General features: G+C 47.3%; 1 protein-coding gene across 4 annotated transcripts in view; it reads left to right on the forward strand.

The window, feature by feature from the left end:
• Positions 1-25,012, forward strand: part of PRXL2A (peroxiredoxin like 2A) — a 541,215-nt gene that overhangs the window by 320,575 nt on the left and 195,628 nt on the right. For all 4 annotated transcript variants that reach the window (XM_069610931.1, XM_069610932.1, XM_069610930.1 and 1 more), the window contains one exon: positions 18,568-18,747. In XM_069610931.1, the coding sequence (XP_069467032.1) occupies positions 18,570-18,747 (178 nt within the window). In that variant the 5' untranslated portion in view covers positions 18,568-18,569. The remainder of the gene's footprint in view (positions 1-18,567; positions 18,748-25,012) is intronic.

Below are 25,012 nucleotides of genomic sequence, written 5' to 3' on the forward strand. Positions count from 1 at the left end.
CAATAGAGCTTACCCTGTCCGGATGGCTCACATTTGACTGTGATGTTCTGATTTGTCAAAGTCATCTCAAATGCAGGCAATATCTTAAAACGTACGTGTTTTCTGTATAGCCCCAATTTGTATCTCGTTGCACTATCTGCCATTGAATCAGTTAATCCCCCTTATATCTTCATCTAGCATTATGGGGCCTTTTACAATGTGATAAAGCGCACTATAAAACTGCGTATACGTACATACGTGCACAGTAATTAAATGTGGCTGTTTGGCTTTAATTCAGCAAGCTTTTACGTATATGTTGTTTTTCTAGACATTAAAAAGGATTTAGAATGCACAGAAATATTTGCGTTTTTATATGCTATAGCCGAAATTGTAAAGTATTTCCTGATGTTCTTGGGTGTTTCTCTTTGACACACTTTTGGAAAAAACACAGCTTTCATGTGGAGGATGGGCTAGACTGCATTTTGATATTACCTAGTTCAGCCTCCTCTCATATTGTTGCGTTATTAAAGTTGTTAATCTCTCCAAAAACCCCCCTCAAATATTTAGGAGGCCACAGCACATCTTGCCGAATGGATATCAACTTATTTTTCTTTATACCTGCCTGCTCCATTCTCCATCACCTCCCTAGGGTGGCAGAGGACACCAAATTATAGAGTTTCTTTAAACCGAAAAACAATTGTAATTCACTGGAAAAGCGAGCGCAGCTGTGAGTCTCATAGGTTACGGCATCTGACAGCACATAGCTAGGCTGCCCTGGAAAAGTAGGATACAATGCGGTCGTATTCCATGCCTTCATCCTTCTTGAATTATGAAAGGTGATGCTTTCTGGCAAAAACGGTTGTTATCTTCCTCTAGGTTCTTAACATCTCATACTTTTTTGCATGAAATCATGGGCATTAATATGGCGAGTTTTTTTTACAGTGCCTCACCTGGCAAGTCCATGGTGACTCGCCAGCTCTGAAAGGAATTTATTTGCATCCCAGATGCTGAGTACTAAATATCTGTGGAGATATATAGTGTTACACCTTTCAAAGAGCCTTCATACTAAAGCTTCCTCTTCTACTGGCTCATGACCAATTACATTAGCATTAGGCTGCAATTTTTAGACAATCTTGGCTACACCTCTGATCCAGCATTCTATTTCAATATTGCCCCGGCAAACCTTGTTTACAACCCAGCCCCGTGTTTGTTCACGTGATCGTAATCCAGCGTCACCGTGCGTCTCCAAAAAGCATTGTCTCTTGAACATGGCTAGCGGGCACCGAAACTAACAGAGACGTGTTAAATGCAATCACAGCGCGAGGTAGGCAATAGATAGGGCACGCTTGTGCTGGTTTTAGGAATTGATTAGGACCCTGCATGCTAGCAAACCTTGACCGTGCGATGCGATGTACATCTAATTTCCAATGCTCTATTCCTTCATTTAGTGACACGCTGCACTGGGGTGATGTCAGCAGTTTTCTACTGTCGCTTCGCTCTGATGGCGACTCTGCCTTCCGATAAGTTGTTTAAACCGCCCCATCGCCCCCCGCTCCACTTGGTACTTTCTTGACATAATTACTATATGATGACTACAGTCGGGTCCACTCCAAAAATGTTACCCCTGTTTTTCTGCAGCGCCCGCAGATGTCGTGATGCTTGTTGGTAGCATTATCGCCCATTTTTTCAGACAATTTATTACGTTTCTGAAAAAGATGCCAAGAACGTTGGTGAGGACGGACATCTCTGTCATCAGTGTACTTATTATGAACGTTGGTGAGGACGGAGATCTCTGTCATCAGTGTACTTATTTTGGCCATATAGTACCTGTGCGGGGGCAGCAGGGGTTGTAGGAGGGACGTGATAATCAGGAACTTGAACTATAGCGCTGTTAACGTTCCCTAATATTTAAAGCAGATGTTGTGAAGTAGTTATTCTTTAGTTGGCTATCAACAAGCTGCAGAAGAGAAGGATTTTTAGATTGCTTCATTATAACATCAGTAAACGGGGTCTTCTCATCAGAGCAGCAAGGCAATTCTAAGTTGTAGCAGCTGATCATGTAAAGGACTGTTTAGGTGCATGTTTAGTTCTCCAGCTCTGCTTTTTGAGTTTTAGAGCCATTTTACTTCTAAGAAATATAGAGGCTAACTATTGAGGCATCTGGAAATGGGCAGTTGGCTGGCCGCATAGGAATGTTTGTCTAGATGGTTCTTAATGCCGGTTTCCATGGCTTAGCAATGGAGTTGGGTTGTGTGATCCAATATATACTGCAATTGTTAGTCTGACTGCAGAATGCTGTACAGATTTTAGAGTCGCCAGCAACTTTTGGGGTAGTTTGAAGAGGAGCACATTGCCAGAGTCCAAATGTGAAAAGACTGGTTCATGTATCATTAAGTGAACGCCATTGGATTGAAGCTGCTCTATGAATGTGTGTATATGGGTTATAGTTTGCTCATTTAATTGTTTGATTGTTGTGGGCAGTCATAAAGTAATATAAGTCCAGGAAGAAACCCAGAGATGTGGCTTGTTGAGTAAGATAATGGGTGAAGCCATCAAGAGTGCTTCTTTCAGCCACGCTGAGTCACATTTGTTCGTTTTTTGGGACTCGGGGAATTTGCATTTTAGTGATAAAGCCTAAGCAAGTTAGTGGATATTGTGAGGTGTCAGAAATGCGAGGTGGACAACTTTGCAAAGCTTTTTCAAAAGATTCAATTTTATTAAACTCAAAAGGTTTGATAAGTGTGTCACTGTCCCTAAAATAACAAGGATTTCCCTACCTAAAATAAGCAAAAGCAAACACTCTGGCAAAAGGATTCTTTCCCTCATACTTGATCATACAATTAACTCAATAAGGTACTGCATAACAGTAAACATGACAAAAAGATTAACGTTGATCTTCAAGACTGAATACTGGTTCCACCTTGTAATCAGAGTGAATTCCCCCTTCCCCAGATTCAATCACAATTTCAGTCAATAATTCAAAAGGATAAGGAAATCTGATAATGTTACAAAGTTCAAAACAAAGTCCTTCTTCCGTGATAAGTTTCCCACTTGTGAATAACTAAAAGCTCTGCAAGTCATTTGTCTCTCTACTGATGGTAGAGAGTCCCGCACAACAACGTCTTGCCAACAAAAAGGTATTATTCCACACTGTATAGATGTCAACAAAAAGACTTTGGTCAAGATGATTCTGCAATAGTTCACAATGCACTTTCATCAGCAATTACTTCTTTGTCACAAAAGGATGCACTTCCATAGAGCAATTTGGTCACAAAAACCCTTCTGTCAGGATGGTTCTGCAATAGTTCATAAGGCACTCTCACCAATAATGTTGATTAGCCAAGATACTTCCACAACATTTTAATCATGAGCCTTGGTAGTCTTTCCTCTTCTTCAACACTTTCAGCAATACCACAGTACTTCAAGGAGTTCCGCCTGGCCTACCCACCTACCAGGCCTACACTACAAATGCCCTTTGCCCTGGTTCATTCTCTTCCAGGACAATGTGAAACTACAACTACTTTTCTGTTACAGTTCAACGTTATATAACTTCTATAGCTTTAGACTTTCAGAACTTCAATGTTGACTACTTTGTTTGGGAAAACAAGAGACACATTGGTGCTATTTATTCCACGCTTGTGATTGCCACATGCATGCAGGTTATTCCCCTCTCCTCCTGTCAGAAGGGCAGCCTTCCTGCCACTCTTATTCTCCCACTCTGGTTTTAACCAATTGTTGATACTGGGTTTCTCCATCTCCTGCTCTTATTTGGCCTAGGCAATGCTTGTTCAGATCAGTTCTTTCGAGGGGATTGGGTCCTCCGACGTATTCCATATCTATGACAGGTAATGTCCACAGCTATGCTGCTTTGGAAAATCTTTGGCGTCTGCGTCGATGCGCCGTCCCCGAGGACCTCCGATGGCCGACGTCACCCGATGTGATAAGTAGGACGTACGACGCCCATAGCCTCAGTTCCGTTTTTTCCGCGAACGTGTTCGCTTCGTGAATCTCGGTACGCCTCGACTCGTTGGAGTTTGCTGTTTTCAATTCTCGGTTCGTTGAACCTGTTCGGTTTGTTGTGAAGACCTGTTCGTGGCGATGTCTTCTTCGTCTTCAACCCCGCGTCCGGGCTTCAAGAAATGCGGGCACTGTGGGTCCAAGATGTCGGTCACGGACTCGCACGACGCCTGCCTCTGGTGCCTCGGGGAGGCCCACGATACGGACGACTGTGTCGACTGTCAGTCACTCACGGCAAAGGCCTTGCGGGAACGCAAAAAGAAGCTGTCGGTAGGCCGGTTGTCTAAGCCCCGGAAGTCGAGGTCTGCAGGGCTTTCGACGGATGACTCGAGGGGCGACTCTCTGCGTCATTGTCGGAAGTCCAGTGGGTCTCCTTCCAGGAGTCGGTCTCACCACTCCTTCACCTCTTCGAGGCATTCCCGGAAGCGTCGGCATATGTCGCCTTCCCCGTCCTCTTCCAAGGACTCCGCCCGTCGGCGGGTCGCTTATCCCTCCATGCAAGGGACACCGGAGGAATGGGCTTCCTTCGGGAAGCAGATGCTAGCGATTCTTGAATCGCAGGGCACCGGTCCGTCCGCGCCTCCGAGTGGGGTCGGTTGGCACCGGTCGAGAGACATCGCTCGTACGGCTTCGGGCTAGGGTGGTCGGCACGGCAAGAGTAGCCGTTCTCGCCATGCCCGTTCCAGGTCCCGGTCCTCGACGCGCTCGAGACCGCGTGATCCTGTGCCGTCTTCGAAGAAGACGTCGACGCCTGTGGCGCCGAAGTCGTCAGCGATTTCTCTCGAGGCTCCGCTTCCGAGGGGGTCGTCGACGCCGTTGGCGCCTAGGTCGTCGAGAGACACGCTCGGAGCTCCGGCTCGACGTCGAGCCGATTCGCTCGACGTCAACGCCTTTTCTGTCGACGCCGGCACAACTCGTTCGGCACCCTCGACGCCTTTCGAGGCAGTGGTGTCGGAGGGGCCCTGTGGCACAGGGTTTGCCCCTAGAAAGGCTCTGGCTAAGGTCAGGCACTGCTTTGGTCCCCAGAGGTCTTCCTCTCCCCACCTGGAGTACATTTCAGAGGGTGATGAAGGCTCTGATGGCGGCCTGGTTCCGGTTCCAGATGAACTTATCTCAGGCCATAGCCAGTTTGATGACCTGCAGCAGTCGCTGCATGATGCCAGTGGACTGGACACCTCTCCGGAGGTGGAGTTTTGTCGGTCGGAGCCTGGCACTCATGCCGATTCTTCATATCGGCGCCTTATGTCTCGGGTGATACCTACCTTGTCCACCACGATTCTGATCTCCTACATATAGAAACTGGCAAGTGTAGAGGCTAACATTGGTCTTTCAAGAGTTTTACATGTCACTGCAACTGGTCCTGAAGTAGCTTAACTGATAATCATCAATTGTAGTCTTTTGTTTTGAAAAGGTTCAAATCTGTTGTCATTTAAGTAGGTATAGTTGGAGGCCAGACACAGACTAGCTGTGAGCTACTTTTTAGAAAAGGCCAGGTTATTTGTAGGTATTTAAATGTTCTGGTTACTCTTGTAGCATGTATATAAGATACAACCCACCATTCATTCTCATCCATTACAGATCAGGGCCCCAAATGACCCATTCAGAACTCCAAAGCACGCATCAACATTCTCTTGAGCTTTCAGTCATCCACTTGTATCAACATTGTGCCCGCACACATGGGTGACCAGGGGGACAAGATGACATTCAACCAATCACTACAACTCTCTTTCTTACAGACAACAGAACAACTATGGAGCACCTCCATTTAACCAGTTGCTACATTTATTTTCTCACACTCTGCTCAGCCACACTGACTAAACACATGCACCTGCAAATGGGTGGACATGGATCATGATACACAGGATATCCAGACTGCAGAAACATGATCCAAACCTCCGGCAGGGTCTCATGGGTTGCCACTGCATTGGCGCTAGAATGCAACCGTCCGTGAGGCGTAACCCTACGCCTAAACAATGCTACCAGCCTCAACTGGTGTTGCATCTTAGCCTTCTGTGCAATGCAAGGCTTTTCCTCATGGAGCGCCTTCCACTATCCTGGAAGGGAACCAAACCAATGCAACCACCTTCACAGGAGGGTAATCCCACACACTGGAAAGCATAGAACTACCCCACAACTAATGGCGCACACACCTTGTGAGCCATGTCCCAAATAAATACCAAAGTCCTGCAGACTATATGCAGACAATATCCGTTCACAAACACCTGGTCTCACTGGACACCTGCCACACCACCAAATGCACCCAATTATTTTTACCAGACACCTTCTTTACCACCAGATGCAGAAAGGTATATCACCAGATACTTTCCTTGCCACCAGATGCACCCAAATGTGACATCAGACACTCCTTGCAAGACCAGACGCACACATGTTTTACGAAATGCACACACGCATGCACTTGCACACCTGTCCATGCACTGAAAAATGCAGGCCATCCTCGTCGCCATGGTTTAAATTTAGGAAGGTGTAGATGAAGACGACACAGACCATCCGTTTATACAGGTTCCAGTTCCTCTTACTCTTCAGTGTGTACATAAAAGACCACCCACTGGCCATCCTCATCCATTCTAGCTCAGATCCCCAACTGACAGATTCAGAACACTCACACACTTTTCTGAGATGTAATTTATGCATGTGTGTCAACATTCTATCAGCACACATGGACGGCCAGCAGGACAAAAATATGTTCAACCAGGAACTACAAAACCACCTCCAAACTTTACCTTGAAATTTGACGCACAGTTCGAGGCTGTGCATCAGTCTCCCATGATTGATCATGTCAAAACGTAGCAGCGAGATCCAGTGGGATGTAGATGCAGGTGTTACTCTTGTTGCGACTTCTGTAAATGTCATCTTTGCTCTATGGCAGGCAAGGATGGAGATTTTCGCCCTGGGATTCGTTCTAGCATATAAAATGGATACTGATGGTAACCTGAAATCTTTCCAGACCATACCATGGGCTTGGAAAGACCTACATTTCAAAATAACATTTACAGAGTGAGCCATCCAAACAACAAAAAGACAATGCAGTATTCCTTTACTGACAAGGTAAATAATAATCGGAAATCATAACCAAGACTTGTAGTAAACAAACATGAGATTCTAACAATTAGTTGGAACACATGTGGCAATTCTCATCTCGTTGGGGAAAATGCGGCCGCTTTAGCCAAGTATGACATAATCTTATTACAAGAGACTTGGTTAAAGGAAAAACCAGTTTGGGATAATCACTCAATTGTGTTTCATCCCGCAAAAACCTCGGCCCAGGGGCGCCCATCATCAGGCATGTTAGTGGTAATCAACAATCATAGGAACTGGTGACTTGACTGGTGGGCTGCTCCGAATCCCTATTTATACTTGCTAAACTCACCCTTCCAGGTGAGATAGTGGCAGTCTTGACTATCTATCGCAATCCATTGGGATTATCGGATGAGAACTTTTTTTGTGATTTGAAATGCGTATTTAATGAAGTTGCTGAATCCCCTGATGTCACTAATATTATTGTCATGGGCGATTTAAACTTGCAAATCCTCCCAGAAAATAACCCAAAATTCAATCTGGTTTGCTTAAAATGGCTTCTGGTGGTAAAAAATAGAGGTTTACACATGTGCAATGGTGCATTACCTGGAGACACAATCCCACAAATCACATGGCAGAGAGGAGGATGCACATCGATTCTGGACTATGCTTTTGTTGACACCAACACGTTTGAAGTGGCTACGAGTTTTAGAGTTGCACCCCAAGTTTTTAGCAAGCACAATATGCTAATACCTCTGTGGTCAGTCAATCGGGACTCCACTGACAATGATAAATTGAGCTTTCCCCAGACAATGAGCGTTAATAACGCGCAATCACGTCTAAGCTGGAACCCTCAATCTTTGCCGGCTTTGCATAACCAGGTGGCTAACTGTAATCATATCACCGCAGAGACTCATATTGATTATACCACCTACTTACATTGCTTTCGCGGAAGGGTAATGTCTCGCTCACAGGTGCAATTTCATCTGCGGTACAAATTTGATCCTGTAGTACAATTTAAGTAAGCGCTATTACGCAAAAACAAAAAGCTCATAGCCTCCTCCAACTGTGCAAATAAACACGAGCGACTTCGCACTGTACAGTGTTAGTATCGAAATTGGATGCGCAGTCATCAAATACAGTTGCTACAAACTAATGGTGAAAACATGCTGAGAAGTATTATAGGTAAAAACTCTGCTAAAACCTGGGCTATGATAAATACAGCAAACAATTTAACACAAAATTCAGTACAGATCAATGGCGTTAGCGAGTCAGATTGCATATCACACTTTTCTACCCTCTATCAAAAACCGACAGGGTGAGAAGTTGGTACTCCCGTGGATATCAATAGTTATGACAGCCTTATAATCAATGAAGAGGATATTCTTATGGAGATTAAAAAACTCAACAATTTACACGCCCCTGGCCCTGATGGGCTAAGCAATTGTATCTTTGAGCAAAATGATGAACTATGGGCAAAAATTCTAAATAAAATCTTCAATCGGATGTTGGCTGTTAACAGAATCCCTTCCTCTTGGCTTTCCTCCATAATCGTGCCAATCTTTAAAAAAAGGGGACCAATCTGTAGCTAGTAACTACCGGCCCATCTCTCTTCTAGACGCTCTGGGCAAATTATTTGCCAAATTCATTCTAAGAGACTTTAACAACTGGACCCACGACTAGGGTATTAGAGACCCCTTCCTAACAGGTTTTATTTCCAGGATGGGCACGTCTGTTAATCTCCTAACTTTGACATCCATTATTCACAGTCATTAAATCGGAAAACAAGCACTATACATGGCCTTCATAGAATTAAAAGCGGCCTATGATTCAATTTCTAGAGAATTGCTTTTACACAAATTAATGCAACGAGGGTGTCCACAGTACTTAATCTCCCTGATCAAAGATCTACATTATAACACGATGCAGGTCAGATTGTCCGCTGATGGGAAACTCTTGCCTCCAATCAGCGTCCATCGTGGAGTAAAACAGGGATGTTCCCTTGCATCCGCTATTTTCAATTTTGTTATTTCTGATGTATCCAAGGCATTCTCAAACATTCTAATCGACTCACCAAAACTGGCTCAGAAAAGAATTCCGTTCTTAATGTATGCGGACGACTTGATCATAATATCTAAAACACCAAGTGGACTACAAAATGCGTTGGATGCTCTCACTGTATATACCCAAAACAACCATCTATCCATTATCTTGATAAATCTAAAATCATGATATTTAATGTGCCTGGCAAGCACAGCTGGAAGGGTAAAATGTGGACCATCAGAGAGCAAAGCTTGCAAGTTGTTTGTCTATACTTATTTGGGTATCCAAATAGCTAGCCAAGGAGCAACTGAAATCTTTAAACAACTCCTGGTTGATAAAGTTAACACAGCTAGATACCAAACCAATGCCATTCTAAGAACATACAGCAAATTTTCAGCTATGCCGTCTATAACATATTATAAGCAGAAGGATACACCTATATTGTTATATGCCGCTGAAACTAGTCCTATCCTGACTAAGGGGTTCTGGTCCTTGTTAGAAGTCAAATATTGGCGAGGGGTACTGAACTTGCCTAATTGTACACCGCTCACCTTACTAAGATACGAACTTGGTTTAATCTCCTTGTTCAGTAGATATACTTGGTATGTAATTGCATTGTTTCGAAAGTGCATGATGGCCATTGAAACCAAATCTGTTTTGGGAATTTTAGTTGATTACGTGTTTACATCTTCTGATTCATTTATAAGCAAATGGAGAGGTTATGTGGTTCAGGTCATGGCTGACATTGACGTATCTCTAACCACATTGCTTGAAAACCCCACACAAGTTAAAACCAGATTATTTCCAATGGACTGGGCCAACAATTGCGTGACGTGCACAAAATATAGTGACTGCAATCCAGAAGCCTATCAACATAAGAAACATAGTATACTTGAAGACTACTTAGCTCAGTCTCCGTCTTCGGCGCATAGACAGGACTTTCTGCGACTAAGACTTAATCTACGGCTGACTAGACAGGTATTGATGCGCAGGAAGGTCATCAATGAAGCTGCAAACCTATGTCGCTTTTGCCTAGATAATAGCAAAAAAGATGATCTGCACCACTTATTGACTGAGTGCAAAGCACTTCTACCGCGGCGCCAACATCACTTTAAAGCAATTGTTGATCAATATGAAGTTAAAACCTCTACCACTCTGTGGCAGATGATCTATTGTGGTTATTCGACCAAAGTGAGAATAAGTGCCATAGCGCTTTTGCATGAGCTCAAGTTACGAGAGAATACGGGAGTCTTAGGCGATGTGTTGTAAATTTGGCAACAAAGATCGTGTCATCTGAGCAAAATAAATGTATTTTCTTTTACGTAATTGAGGTTCATGATTAAGTATATTATTATTTTATATTCTTTTATTGTTACATGTATGCCACCTACATGCAGAGTTTTGCTTGTTTGATGTTCAATTTTATTTGATCTCTTTTGAAAATGTTTAATTCGTCTTAAATGTTGTAAAGCTGATATTTTTCAGCTATAACAATAAAAAAAATAAAAAATCATCTTTTCTAAGGCTATTGTTCCACAATGTTGTCCCAGAAACGTCTCTGATGTGTTTCTAATGTGCCAGTACTCAGGATATCAGTTAACTCCTAAAACTAAATTTCTGATGTTTGTTAATCTGCTTAGAATCACATGCTGTGCATAGGTCCGACATCCAGTGGTCACTGCGGAGTATTGCATTTTGTTTTTCGTAGTCGAAAAGGGGACGTCGACAAGGCGTGTCTGTAACACTATCCCTATAGTAACGTGCGTTGTACCCACAATCCCTCACGCGTCGAGGTCCCTCAGATTGTTTTTTTCCGCCCAGCTTATGGTCGCCTTACGCGGAGCTCCTAGAGAGACATTGCTAAACAATTACTACGGACCTCGGTCCTTAATATATACTTATTGTTAAAAGATCCCTCCCCTCGACGTTAGCTGTGAAGCTGTTTCTCCGCCGAGCAAGTTTTCGACGGAGGAGAAGAGACGGAGGAGATCCTTCGGCGCTGCCGAACACGTGGCCAGGCCTCGCCGGCCTACATACAGTAGGGAGAGTGGGGGTTTCGAACTTTTACCTTCTCGTCGAGAATGTCTTTCTTTCTCCCCTATCTTTCCCTTGGGGTTGTTATCACCAGTTTTTATTGCCTCAACTATGGAGAGGACACCTTTTAAGTTTTGCCCACGCTCTAGGGGCAAATACACTTGGAAGGACAAACACAAGCTCTGTAATCGTTGCTTGCCCCTCGATCATAAAGAGGACAGCTGCGCGGCCTGTAAGCTCTTGAAACCAAGAACTCTTAAAGAACGGAAAGTTAAGAGGTGGGCGGACTACGCTATGTCGAAGTCAGTTTCCTCACCAGCCGCCGCTGTTACAGAAAGTGACGAGGAGGGTGATAACTCGACATCCGTTACGGAAGTCATTAACCCCCAGAAGGAGCGCTCGCGCTCCTCGACGTCCGTCCCCGGCCCCGACGGGCTCGGCTCACGCCCTGCTTATGGGGATGAACACCCCGGCGACAAGGACGCACACAGACCCCATAGGCCTAAGCACACAACCCACGGCTCTTCTTCGTCCAGGACGAAGGATCCACCAGCGCCGAAGGGGACGCAGGGCACTCCGGCGTCGACCTCAGACCGCAAGGGTCTCAAGCCCCACCCGCAAACGCAGCCGCGACCAGCAATTGGGCTTTCATCTAATACTGGCGCTACCTCAAAAACATCCGAAGTAACGCTCCATAGAGCGGCCGTCGAAAAACAACGCGCAACGCAGGCAACGCCGACTCCAGAACCCTCGAATGACGAACTCGTCGTCGAGAATCTGGCGAGAATTGTTTCCGAGGACAAACGTAAGCGGACGACGAAACAGACGTCGAATACCGCACCCAAGGAAATAGAAACGCCGAAAAAGTAAAAGAGTAGCCAGGAACTGCCCCATCCATCTAAAGGCACTTCTGAACTACCGGAGGGCTTTTCTGAGGGCGACGGAAACCTTTTGTCGACGTTGTGGGAGCGTTCGAAGCGTTTTGAAGGTGAAAACACTGATTTCCCCCCTCTAGACTATTCAGGGGTTCCCCATGAGACCCTGGAAAGACTCCATTCTTGTATGGAAAAGATGGAGAGGTTTTTGGGTAGCCAAAACCCACCCACACCCAAAAGACCAAGAGAATGGACCCAGGATGACCCTAGGGTCAAGATTCCTAGGCTGTTTCCCCCTTCTACAGATGCATATGACCTCACTGAAGAGGAGCAATACCTCCAGGAAGATGAGGAGTGTTTAGGTGGAGAGGAAGTACTTGAGGAGGAGAGGTTTGAGGAAGACCCTTACACTAGCGCAGGAGCTTTTGAAGAAGATACAGCTACCTCACAGCCCTGGCACTCCCCATCAGTGCAGCCTTGGCAATCCCCATCAGTGCACTCAGACCCGGATGTCTTTCATCCTTCTCCTCCCAAGGACTCACCTATTGGGAACACCTCCCCCATAGATGACCAGCCTTCACTTAATGCACTATTGCGCAAGGCAGCAGCGCATTTTGAAATAGACACAGGGGAGACTCTTCCGGACATAGACTTTGTAGAAAAAGTTATTAAAGAAAAAGCCCCGGTCAGCCAGTCCATTCCGCTCCTGGCTTCTATAAAGAGAAGAATAACTCCTTCCCTTTCCAATCCGGCCTTAGTCAGAGGGGTCAACCCTCGGATAGAAAAGCTCTTCAGCCCTTCGTCTTCTGACCCTTTGTACATCAGGGGACATTCTATTCCGGACTCTCTGGTAGTGACTAACACAAGAAAGAGAGCGGGGGTACCACTATCTACTAGTGAGGCACCACCTGACAAAGAGGGCAAGAAGCTCTATGCACTTGGGAAGAGAATCACGACCTCCGCCGCCTTCTCAACCAGGATCGCGAATAACAATTCCCTACTAGCTAGCTACGCAGATGCACAGTGGAGCAAGCTGCGCAGCGAAGCAAAGGACGCACCAGAACCCCTGCGTTCACGCCTGTTGGCTACTATATCAGAGGGAACTCTTGTAAACCAGGGCATCGTAAAGAACTCCTTAGATGCCGCAGAGACAGCTGGCCGCTCCCTGGTTCAGGGAATACTTCTCAAACGCCATGTCTGGCTGCGCAATTCAGGATTTAAGCCAGAAACTCAGGCTTCCCTAATAAATAAGCCCATAGAGCAAACACATCTGTTTGGGAAAGCAGTTGATGAGGCCCTAGAACATGCGAAGAAGGAGTTTGATACCATCAAGACTCTTGACCAAATTTCTAGGCCACCTAACAGACGCAGCTATGGCAATAGACGCTCCTTTCGTGGCCAACGCCAGCAGCAAAGCCAACAACAATTTTACTCTGCTACCAACTGGCCCTCTAACCAAAGCACGCAGTTCAGTCAAAGAGGCCAACGTCGTGGCAAAGGAAGAGGGCGCGGCTCCAGTCCAAAAGGCCCCACGCCCAATACCAACAAATGACCCAAAGATTCGGGTCCCCTCCCATGCATCACCGTTCGGGGGCCGGCTAACATCGTTCCTTTCAGCATGGGAGGGAATAACGTCAGACCGCTGGGTATTATCCACCATAGCCCACGGATACTGCATCGAATTTAACGGTTCCCCGAAATACAGACCCCCACGGAACCGACGCATGACACCGGAACACCTCACTATTCTTCTTCAAGAAGTAGAAGAGCTACTGAAAAAAGAAGCTATAGAGGCTGTCCCCCTATCTCAGGTAACAGAAGGTATTTATTCAGTGTACTTCCTTGTACCCAAAAAGGACTTAACCATGCGCCCTGTATTAGATCTGCGCCCAGCGAACAACTTTGTCAAACCCCAAAAGTTTCGTATGGTGACCTTGCAGGAAGTAATCCCACTGTTATCACAGGGGGATTACATGACAACACTAGACATGAAAGATGCATACTTTCATATTTTAATGTTGCCAGCGCACAGAAAATACCTCAGGTTCAAGATAGAGAACAAACACTATCAGTTCAGAGTACTACCCTTCGGGATAGCATCTGCACCAAGGGTATTTACGAAAGTACTGGCAGTGGCAGCGGCCCACCTGCGCAGATTATCCATCCCGGTTTACCCGTACCTCGACGACTGGCTCATAACAGGGGATTCTTACGAAACATGCTTCTCCAATACCCAAAGGACCGTAGACCTTTTGTCCCAACTGGGCTTCTCCATCAACAAAAAGAAGTCCAGCTTAGACCCCAGCCAAATCAAACAATTCCTAGGGGCTCTAATTCGAACAAAGGACGGCCTCGTCTTCCCCTCCGAGAGGGTCCAAAACATGCTGTTTCAGATCCCCAATATGTGACAGGTCGAGAGGTGACGGTACGCAAAGCAATGCGCTTGCTAGGGATGATGGCGTCATGTATTTATTTGGTACCTCACGCGCGCCTGCGCATGCGCCCAATGCAAGAGTGGCTCTACAGCCAGTGGTGTCAGGCCAGCGGACAATGGGACGATCTGGTGGTGGTCTCGCAGGCCTTGGTTCTCTCGCTACGGTGGTGGACAAAGGAAAACCTGTTATTAGGGAAAACTTTTGCCACACCCGCAATGGAAGCCACTCTAACCACAGACGCATCCCTTACAGGATGGGGGGCTCACCTATCCCATCAGACTGCTCACGGAGTGTGGACTCCGAGCTTAGCATCCAAGCATCTAAACCTCCTGGAACTATTAGCAGTGTTCAAAGCACTGAAAGCCTTTCAGGAACACTTACAAGGAAAGACAGTGATGGTCCTCACAGACAGCACCACAGCCATGCACTATCTCAACAAGCAAGGGGGCACTCACTCTCCAGGACTGTCCAAGCTGTCCCAGAATATATGGAAGTGGGCTCTCAAACACAACATGTTCCTACTATCACAACATGTACCAGGGGAACTCAATCTGCTAGCAGACAAACTCAGCAGAGACTTCCCCCTACCCAAAGAGTACGAATGGCAATTACACGAAAACATCGTCTTAGACGTCTTCACGCAATGGGGTTTCCCGGAAATAGACCTGTTCGCAACCCTGGAGAACTCACAATGCCAAAGTTACGCCTCCAGGTACCCCCAGAGCCAGTCCAAGGGGAACGGTCTGTGGATTCAATGGTCAGGGAAATTTGTTTACGCCTTTCCCCCGACTCCCCTCCTCAACAAAGTGGTGCACAAGATGCACCAAGAGCAGGTTACCATGATACTAGTAGTCCCAATGTGGGCCCGGCAGCCATGGTTCGCTCACTTGATGGAGATGTCCCTATCCCCCCCCAATGAAACTTCCCTGCCCGTACAACATGCTGTCACAAGACAAGGGCAGGACACTGCATCCATGCCCTCAGACCATGAACTTAGCAGCCTGGCTCCTGAGATCATAGAATTTGGACATTTACATCTCCCTCAGAGATGTATGGACATCCTCAGGGAAGCCAGAAAACCTAATACTCGCCACTGCTATTCTAGCAAGTGGAAAAGATTTGTCATCTGGTGTAGAAGTAAGAACATCAACCCGGTTGACTGCTCTGCCACTAACATTATTCTGTACTTGACCCATTTACTGGATTCAGGTCTAGTGTTTAATTCCATTAAAGTCCACCTAGCGGCACTTTCTGCATACACCACTTCCCAACTTAAAGTGTCGTGGTGGAAAATACCAGTTATCAAGGCCTTTATGGAAAGGGTAAAGAGAATACACCCCCCGATAGCTAACCCAGCTCCCGGATGGGACTTAAACGTGGTACTTTCTAGACTCATGGGCACTCCTTTCGAACCCATGCACAAGGCAACTCTTAAATACCTCATTCTTAAGACTGCTTTCCTAATAGCTATCACCTCCATTAGGAGAGTAAGTGAACTACAGGCTCTTTCTGTACTAGACCCCTTCGTATCAGTTCACAAGGATAAGGTGGTTCTTCGCACACACCCAAGGTTTGCACCAAAATTCATCTCGAAATTAAATGTAAACCAATCTATAGAACTACCAACGTTCTTTCAAAACCCTTCCAGCTTGGGAGAAAAAAGTCTGCATACACTAGATGTACGCAGAGCTGTCATGTTCTACATGGAAAGAACCAGATCACTGAGAAAGACTAATCAGTTCTTTGTCTCAGTGGCAGCAGGAAGAGAAGGAGATGCAGTCTCTAAGTCCACTATATCTAGATGGATTGTACAATGCATCACTCTCTGTTACACTCTTGCTAAGAGAGAACTACCCTTCAAGCCAAGAGCACATTCCACTCGAGGCACTGGGGCTTCCATAGCATTCATTGCAAATGTTCCCCTTGAGTCCATCTGCAAAGCGGCTACCTGGAGTTCCGTGCACACCTTTACAAAACACTACTGTCTAGATGCACACTCTAGATCTGACTCCCAGGTGGGACAGGCAGTATTAAGACATCTTTTCTCTACTGTTCCTTCTCATAACCCACCGCCAACTCCGGGTACTGCTCGCTAGTTTATGCACAGCATGTGATTGTAAGCAGATTAACAAACATCAGAAGACAATGCATTACTTACCGTAAAAGCATTTCTGATGGTTCTATCTGCTTAGATTCACATGCGCCCGCCCTTCCTCCCCGCTCGGATGGAAGGAACATAGACATCCTCTACTATATTTCTCTCTTTTCTGTACTGGCTCACGTCTAGAAGGCTCCCTCAGGGCAGAAAAATACAAACAGAGGGACCTCGACGCGTGAGGGATTGTGGGTACAACGCACGTCACTATAGGGATAGTGTTACAGACACGCCTTGTCGACGTCCCCTTTTCGACTACGAAAAACAAAATGCAATACTCCGCAGTGACCACTGGATGTCGGACCTATGCACAGCATGTGAATCTAAGCAGATACAACCATCAGAAATGCTTTTACGGTAAGTAATGCATTGTCATTTGACATGCTCCCTGAAAAAGAAAAGCCAAACTAAATTGTCTGGGTAGAAAGTAACATTGTGATTCTCAATGTCAGAGAATCACATCTATTACACTTACCTAAAGGCACTCCCCCTACTCTTGCTCCATTCATCTATAGATCAATGCCTTAGAGTCTTCAGAAATGTGCACCAGTATTGAAGACAACACAAATTTGCTTAATCTAAGTTGCTGACTTTAAATCTCCATGAAGTAAATGACTTTTGCAAGTATTCATGAAATTTATAATCTAATTATTAATAATATGCTGTTTGTATGGTAAAAGATGAGGTGTAAAAGCAAAGCAGAAGCCTTTGCATTTAAGTCTAGTATATTTATGATAGTATCAATCCGTGCTGCATGACTGTCATACTGGAAGACCCCCTCTTTGCATGGTTAGGTACAGGTGGAGGTGGCTGCAGAAGTGTTTGTATGGGCTGGAGGAGCCATCCATAGTGTTTTAATTATGCAATGGTTAATATGACACATTTTGGATGCAAGAACACATTGATTCGAAACGCACATTGTGCAAATACACCTTTTTAGTTCGGCCTCCGGATTTTATTGAGGCGATATCCCCCGAGGCAATGGGGCGACATGTCGAAAAAACACCCCAATGCTCAAGTTAAGGCCCAGAGCGAAGCAAGGGTCCGTTAACGAGCGTGGCAGTGCCGTTACCAACAGGGCCAGCCCGCCGCCGATGGGCATATCACCATTAGAATCCTTGTAGTTCCCTAGATGGGTGCTAATGGTGCACTTCTTTTTATTTATTAAAAAGAAACATACCTATCCTGCTCGGCCCAGCTCAGTGCAGTGCTGCTGTAAGCCTGTCTGTTTTCATTGTTGATGACTATGATGTCATCAACATGAAAACGGACTGAGGGGACAGCAGCACTGTTCAGTGCCGGGCCGCGCAGAAAAGGTCAGTGTTTTAATTTTCTTTTTTTTTAAAAGACATCATTAGCACCCATCTAGAAAACTACACGGGTGCCAATGAGAGGGGGAGTAGGGAAAGCAAGGGGGCGCTGGCTACCCATGCTGCTCGGAACGTGGGCTTGTATCAGACAATACAGCCTGCATTACGAGCATCCTGATTGGTCAGCACCCCCTTCCAGGGTGCTAATCTTAGTTTGTAGCAGTCTGCATCAGTTTTGTAACTCAAAAGGTGGCACATCTTCAGGACTACTTTTATATATAAGATGCTATGAGGAATAGAAGAAAGTGAGAACAGGAACAGATGACTTCTCCAGCCGCTATATAAACTTTGGTGCAGACTGTCTGAACTGCACCCACCTCCACACCCAACTTTCTATGTACTATTTTAACTTCAGTACCACATCCAAGTGTTGTGAATAAAAGAGGTTTGTAAAATATGAATGATACTGCCATCTGGAATGAATACACAGCTTAAGTTGTGTGCTGACCTTTTTTGGCACAGCCTTGTAAGATCAGTGTCCTAGCATGCACTCTCGGAGTGGGAGGTGTGTTTTATCACTGTATGCCAGCTTCGGTTTACCCAGTTTTTCTGTCACCAATACTTTAATCTCACTTTGAGCCACTTTGATAACCTCCAATATTTTCTGTTTCTGCTTTCTTTAGAGATGTGTTACTCCCCAGACTTGGAATTCTTCACGATGGGCTTGTGGACGATCAGCATGGGCGCCCTTGGGGCGGCTGTGGCTGGCATAATGCTGGCAAATACTGATTTGTTCCTCTCAAAGGCAGAGAAGGCTACCCTAGAATTTCTGCGGGACACACAGCTAACGACCCTGGAGAAAGGTAAGAATTGCCAGGAAGGGGCAACTGTAGATGCTGTCTATGGACATACCCTCTGAGACATCAATATTTGAGTGCCTGCAACACTTCGAAGTAGTGCAACACAGAAGGGTCCCAAGCACCTTTCCAGAATACATAAGGATTAAGCCTCACAGTTTTCTGTTTAAACTAATAATTAGAACTGTGCTGTTTTTGGTTAAAAAGCTTCAGATAAATTAATTCTAAAATTAATCAGGATGCTTTATAAATACACTGAACAAACCTTTTAGCCCATCTCAATAACAGCAATCGAAGTAACACAATCTTAGGTATCTTAGATACATTTATAAATACACTATACACCATGTGTTTAGCCTGTTAATATTTGTGCTTGTTTCTTTGCAAACCTACTTTTACATTTAAGAAAACACCACCAATAATTTTTCCTGCCTATCCTGGTGCTGTTTTCTTTTGTGAGACAAATATTTTACAGTGCCCCACAACTAGACAAACCTGAGTGTCAACTCCTAGAAATAAAAACTGAGTAATTAACGGTGTGCGTTCTGGCATGCCAATGGATAGGTTTTAATGATAAATCCTGCTACCCTTGTCAGTTGTCGACATAAAAAATAGGACATTTATGGAGTGTCAAGGGAAAGACTATCATAGGGCAAACCATATTTCCCACAGGGGTGTAGGTCCAAATACGCCACTGCATAAGTACTGGAAACAGTACCCTAAAACCATAATTTAAGGGTGTGCCCACTGGAAACATATGTGCCTTGTGGTGGATAGTCAACAATTGTAGACACTGAATGTTCTGGACATCAGTGTCTGTAGTTTTGTCTTTCTTGGGGGCCCTGGTGCTTCCTTTTTGTTGTAAAACTCTAAAACCTGTTAAAAGCAAAATTCAAATAACGATCCAAATACAAAATATCCTAATCCCTCCAAGAGCATCTAGCTGTGGAATCTGTGTTGGAGATAATCTACTTGCTCCAAATAGTTGGACCAGTTGGTACAGCCCCTATGTTCAAAGGAAATAATCCCAACTCCAATAAAATTGTCACTGCCAAGTATCTTCTTGGGAGGCCTAAGACCAAGTGGCAACGTTGCCCTTTTAAAATCTACAACAAATGAGGACCTCAGCTACCCGAAATCTTGGTTCTATATAAGTCAAAAGGACATTGCTTATCATTATAACTTGTTATCACATCTTAAATGCTATGCTTCTCCATACTCCTACGTCCCGTCCCCTTTCCTCCATACTTGTGGGACATCTCTCCATCCTGTGGGACGGGACTGGAGCACTTTGTAAAAAGCATCCACATTTTTCCAAAAATGTGTCCTTCCTCTCTTTCCTGCGCGGGGCCCGGCACGCGGCTGTAACCCTGCCCACCTTGGCTCTGCCCCGCGCATCGCCCCTCAGTCCTTTTCTCCGCTCGATCGGGGCCGGACGCACTTGCATCCTCGGAAGATTTTCTTACTTGTTTTCCTCTCTGGCTCTCGCTAGCGTTCCTCTTCTAGTCTGTCTATGTCTTTTAAAGTAGACTTTCCAGACTGTTCTTCGTGTCATCGTCGCTTCGCGAGGGCGGATCCCCATCCTCTTAGTTTAGAGTGTTTGGGTCCGGAACACCGTTGGGACTCCTGTTTTTACTGTGACTCCCTTTCGGTCCGGGCTCTTCAATGTCGGTTGGAACGGTGGGAGGAGGTGTTCCGACGCACTCCTCCATCTCATCACAAACGCCCGGTAAGTTCTTTACTTTTCAGAGCACCTTGACCGGGGGATACCTTCCCGGGTTCCTCTCGAGCCGGGAGGGGTGTTGATCGCTCTGTCACTGGGGTTCGCCCTGAGGTGCCTGTCGGGCCTAATAATTCTACCGGAGTTTTCTCCGAGGGTCTCCGTAAGGGGCCTGTGTACACCGGAGTACCTTCCGAGGCCCCTCCTGTGGGGGCTGTGTGTAGACCCAGTTCTGCTGAGTCACAGGGTACCAGAGCTTGCCCTGAGGCCTCTTTCGACTTCCCTCAAAAACAAGACCGGGGTGCGCCCCGAGGCCTTGGCTTGGCTTGTGTTTACCGAACGGATGTTCGAGGCCCGTGCCGATAAGGCTATTACCGGGCCTAGGCCCGAGGTCCCTCGTACAGAGGCTAAGGCTACCAACAGTTCTGAGGGGCCGGGCAGGGCCCTGTCGGGGAAAGCGGTTTCTCACCGTTCCCGCTCTTGTGGTGATACCAGATCTGTTGAGGGGGCAAAGAAGCAAGGTTCTTCTTTTACCGGCAGTGCCGAGGTCCTTCCTTCGAAGGCTCAGTTGGCGGTTGGTATGTCACAGAAACATTCCAGGCCTCATAGTACCGGCTCTGCCGAGGTTCCTTATGTATGTTAAGGCTAAAATTAAGACCCCTGATCCATCGACGGGGACCCCTGCCTCACCTCCTCACGTGCCGCAGTTCCCCTCAGATGAAGACAAAATGGCGGCCGTTCCCGCCACGACCACGGCGGCCATTTTAGGTACTACCCCTACAACTACGCCATCGGCCCCTGGTGTAGGGTTCGGTCCTTTGGGTGAACCTAAGGTCACTTGTGCGTATCCTTACCGGCCCGTTTATGATTGGAACGCCCGGATGCCTCTTCCGCACAATGTTTCGTTGCCTGCAGGGGCGGCCCCTTTGATTTATGTGGATACGTCGGCAGAGGGCCCGGCGTGGCACCCTTCTCCGTTACGTCCCTGGATTTGTCCACCTCATGAGAGGCCTCCTCAGGTTCCCAAGCAATCTCCTGAGGACGCTTTTTTCGGTAAATTTCAAGCGCTTATGCGCACCGACCCCATGAGGTAGTATTTCAAAGGGCTTTTTAAGGAAATTTGTCCACCAGCGCCCCCCGGCTCCACCGGTTCCTCTGGTGGTTCCGCCGTGCGCCTCCTTTGCCCGTGGTGCCTGCCCCTGCTCTTCCGCCTTTGCCACCGTTGTCCCCAGTGGACAAGGCAGTGCCTGACACGGTTCAGCAGGATCCTGACCTGTCAGATGACCCTCAAGGCGAGCAGGACAACGAGGACCTTCCCCGCTCTTAGAGCTTTTCATGACCGGGTACTGGACATGATGAATTTCTTAGATGTTCTGGTTCCCGAGGCACCTGCTCCACAGGAGGGCGTGCTTTCTGGGGCGTTCACCCTGTCTCCTTTGGAGCGTACCGGCCTTTTCCTGTAGAAGGATGTTTTGGCCGAGGTCTGAAGAGTCTGGGAGAAGCCACACTCAGGACTTTTTGTCAATAAAAAGATTGACGCGAGGTACAGGCTGCACTCTTCGGAGGAAGTGGCCTTGTCGTCTTGTCCGCCTCCCTCCTCCACAGTGGTGGCTGCGGCCACGTTGCAGTCCAGACCTGCAGCATCCTCTTCCGTGACGGCTACTCAGGTCTTGGGAAAGGAGGACAAGCTCTTGGACTCCCTAGGGAGGAAGATCTTTGCCAATTCGGCCTTGCAGCTCAGGCAGGCCAATGCCAAATTGATTTTGGCGGGAGCTAACATGCGGATGTGGAAAGGTCTGTCGGAGTTTGAGGAGCACATTCCGGTCGAGAAGTTGGAAGACTTCAGAGGTGGCCTTTCCGATGCCAGGGTCTTGTCCCAGGACCTCCTGGAGGCTGCGGCTCATCACGTAGACACCTCGGCTTGGGGCATGATGCTCTGGGTTGATACCTCGAGGCAAGCGTGGTTGCATGCCACTAAGTTTTCGAAGGAAGTGCAAGACAAAGTATTGGACCTTCCATTCGATGGTAAGGAGCTTTTTCATTCTTCTACTGATGTAGAGCTCACCAAAACCAAGGATAGCACTCAAACGGCTAAATCATTGTCTGTTCTGGTTAAACCTCCCTTCAAGACTCGAAGGCCGTTGTCGCAAGGGCTATCTTCCTCTGGTTTTAAGGGATTCCTCGACCGCAAAAATCGTAGAGTGGATACTCCTGCGGGGAATAACCGCTGTAGACAAGAGCGTAGGCGGTATTTCTCCCGCTCCTCAGCCTCCTCATCAGGTTCAGGTGGCACCGCCACCGATACACCTGCCAAATGAGGGTTTTCCACGCTCGCACGAGAGCCTGCTGGGAGGGCGCATTGCGTCTCATTGGGAGGCGTGGCAGACCATCACAAAAGACAGATGGGTCTTGTCAGTCGCTCGGGCGGGCTTCCGCTTACCTTTACCCCATACCCCACCCCTCAACCCTCCTTTTCAGCCATTGGGCTCGCCCTCCCTCAACGCCGAGTTCCAGAAACTCCTGGACCTCAGGGCTGTGGAACCCGTTCCCTTTGGGGAGCGAGGGGAGGGCTTCTACTCCCGGCTGTTCACGGTGCCCAAACTCAACCAGGCTGGCCTGCGCACCATCCTAGATCTTTCTCAGTTCAACCTCTGTCTACCCCAAGAGAAATTCAAGATGATCACGCCCAGCCAGATGCGCTCCTCTTTGCAGATGGGCGACTGGCTCAGCGTAGTGGATCTTCAGGACGCGTACATGCATATCCTGATTTGGGCTCCACACAGGAGGTACCACCGTTTCTCTTTGGGAGAGGAGCACTTCCAGTTTCAGGTGCTTCCTTTTGGCCTCCAGTCTCTCCTTCAGCTCCTGTTCCATCTTGGGCTGACGGTGAACTGGCGGAAATCCTCCATGACGGTCTCTCAGGACCTGATTTTTCTGGGTTTTCGTTGGAACACGATCGACTGCAGAATATACCTGACTGGGGACAGAATGGCGGATCTGTTGGCCACGTGTCAGATGTTTGCGCAGTCGGAGAGTATGTCGGCCTGGTGGTTCCAGAGGCTTCTGGGCCTCATGGCCTCGTGTGTGCTGGCTCTTCCTCTTGCTGGTCTCAAAATGAGACGGACCCAGATGGCCCTTCGGAATTCATGGCGTCAGGCAGTGGACCCAGACTCCATGCGGATAATGATTCCGGATTCCATGAGAGTGGACCTGGACTGGTGGTCATCTCTCAGCAATCTGTCTGGAGGCGCGGGGTTTCAGGACCCGGTCCCTATGGTGACGATCACGACAGACTCCTCCCTCCTCGGGTGGGGTGCGACGTTAGATCTCCTTCAGGTCTCGGACCTCTGGTCGCCTCAGGACAAGCTCCTGCACATAAATCATTTGGAGCTTCTGGCGATTTTCTTGGCGCTCAGGGCGTTCAGACCGGTCATTGTCAACAAAGTGGTTCGCATAAGAACGGATAATGTGGTGTCAATGTATTACATCAACAAGCAGGGGGGAACGAAGTCTCCCCCCCCCCCCTCGTGGACCTGTCCATCCAGATTTGGGAGTGGGCCGTGCTTCATGGTGTCTGGCTGCTTGCAGTGCACATCCCGGGCCAGCTGAATGTCACAGCAGATGCCCTCAGCCGGCAGACAGTGGTCAGCTACGAGTGGGAGTTGAAGGCGGAGGTCCTCTCAGGGATTTTCTCGTGCTGGGGCACACCGCAGGTGGACCTCTTCGCGATGGCGGCGAACACAAAGCTTCCTCTGTATGCCTCCAGAGGGGGGCTGGGAGCCTCCTCTCTGGGGGATGCTCTAGAGATTCCATGGCACAACATGAGAGCTTACGCCTTCCCGCCTCTGCCTCTAGTTCACCGGGCAATTTGGAAGTTGAACTCTGTGAACTGTTCTCTTCTACTGAAAGCCCCGTGGTGGCCGGCTAGGTTTTGGTTCTCAGAACTCCAACACCTGTCGGTTTATCCGCCGATCAGGTTACCGGTAACTCCCGATCTTCTCCACCGGGGGGAGCAGCAGCTGTGGCACCCCTTCCCACAATCGCTCGGCTTGGCGGCATGGTGCCTGAGTTCAGGTCTTTAGAGCATCTGAATTTGTCTGCGGATAACATGCGTATTATCCAGGCAGCCAGAAAACCCTCGACCAGATCTCAGTACAAGAGTAAATGGCTCAGGTTCTGTCATTGGTGTCTAGAGAAGAAATTGGATCCAAGGGGGGCCACGGTTGACACGGTGTTGTCCTTCGTGTCCTCCCTAGCAGAGTCAGGGGTTCATGTTCTGTCATGCAGGACTTACCTTTCAGCGGTCTCCGCTTATCTTTCTACGGATCAGTGTTCGTTTTCTCTGACTAACCCAGTGGTAAAGAGGCATTTCGCTGGTTTAACACGCCTTTACCCTCCAGTTCGTAATCCGCACCCGCCATGGGACCTGAATGTTGTCCTGACGGCGCTGTGCCATACACCCTTTGAGCCAATGGCTACTGTGGACCTCAAGTACTTGTCTTGGAAAGTGTCCTTTTTGGTCGCCGTCGCATCGGCAAGGAGAGTGAGTGA

The sequence above is a fragment of the Ambystoma mexicanum genome, chromosome 8 (genome assembly GCF_040938575.1).
Source record: "Ambystoma mexicanum isolate Mex_15411 chromosome 8, UKY_AmexF1_1, whole genome shotgun sequence".
Taxonomy (NCBI): domain Eukaryota; kingdom Metazoa; phylum Chordata; class Amphibia; order Caudata; family Ambystomatidae; genus Ambystoma; species Ambystoma mexicanum.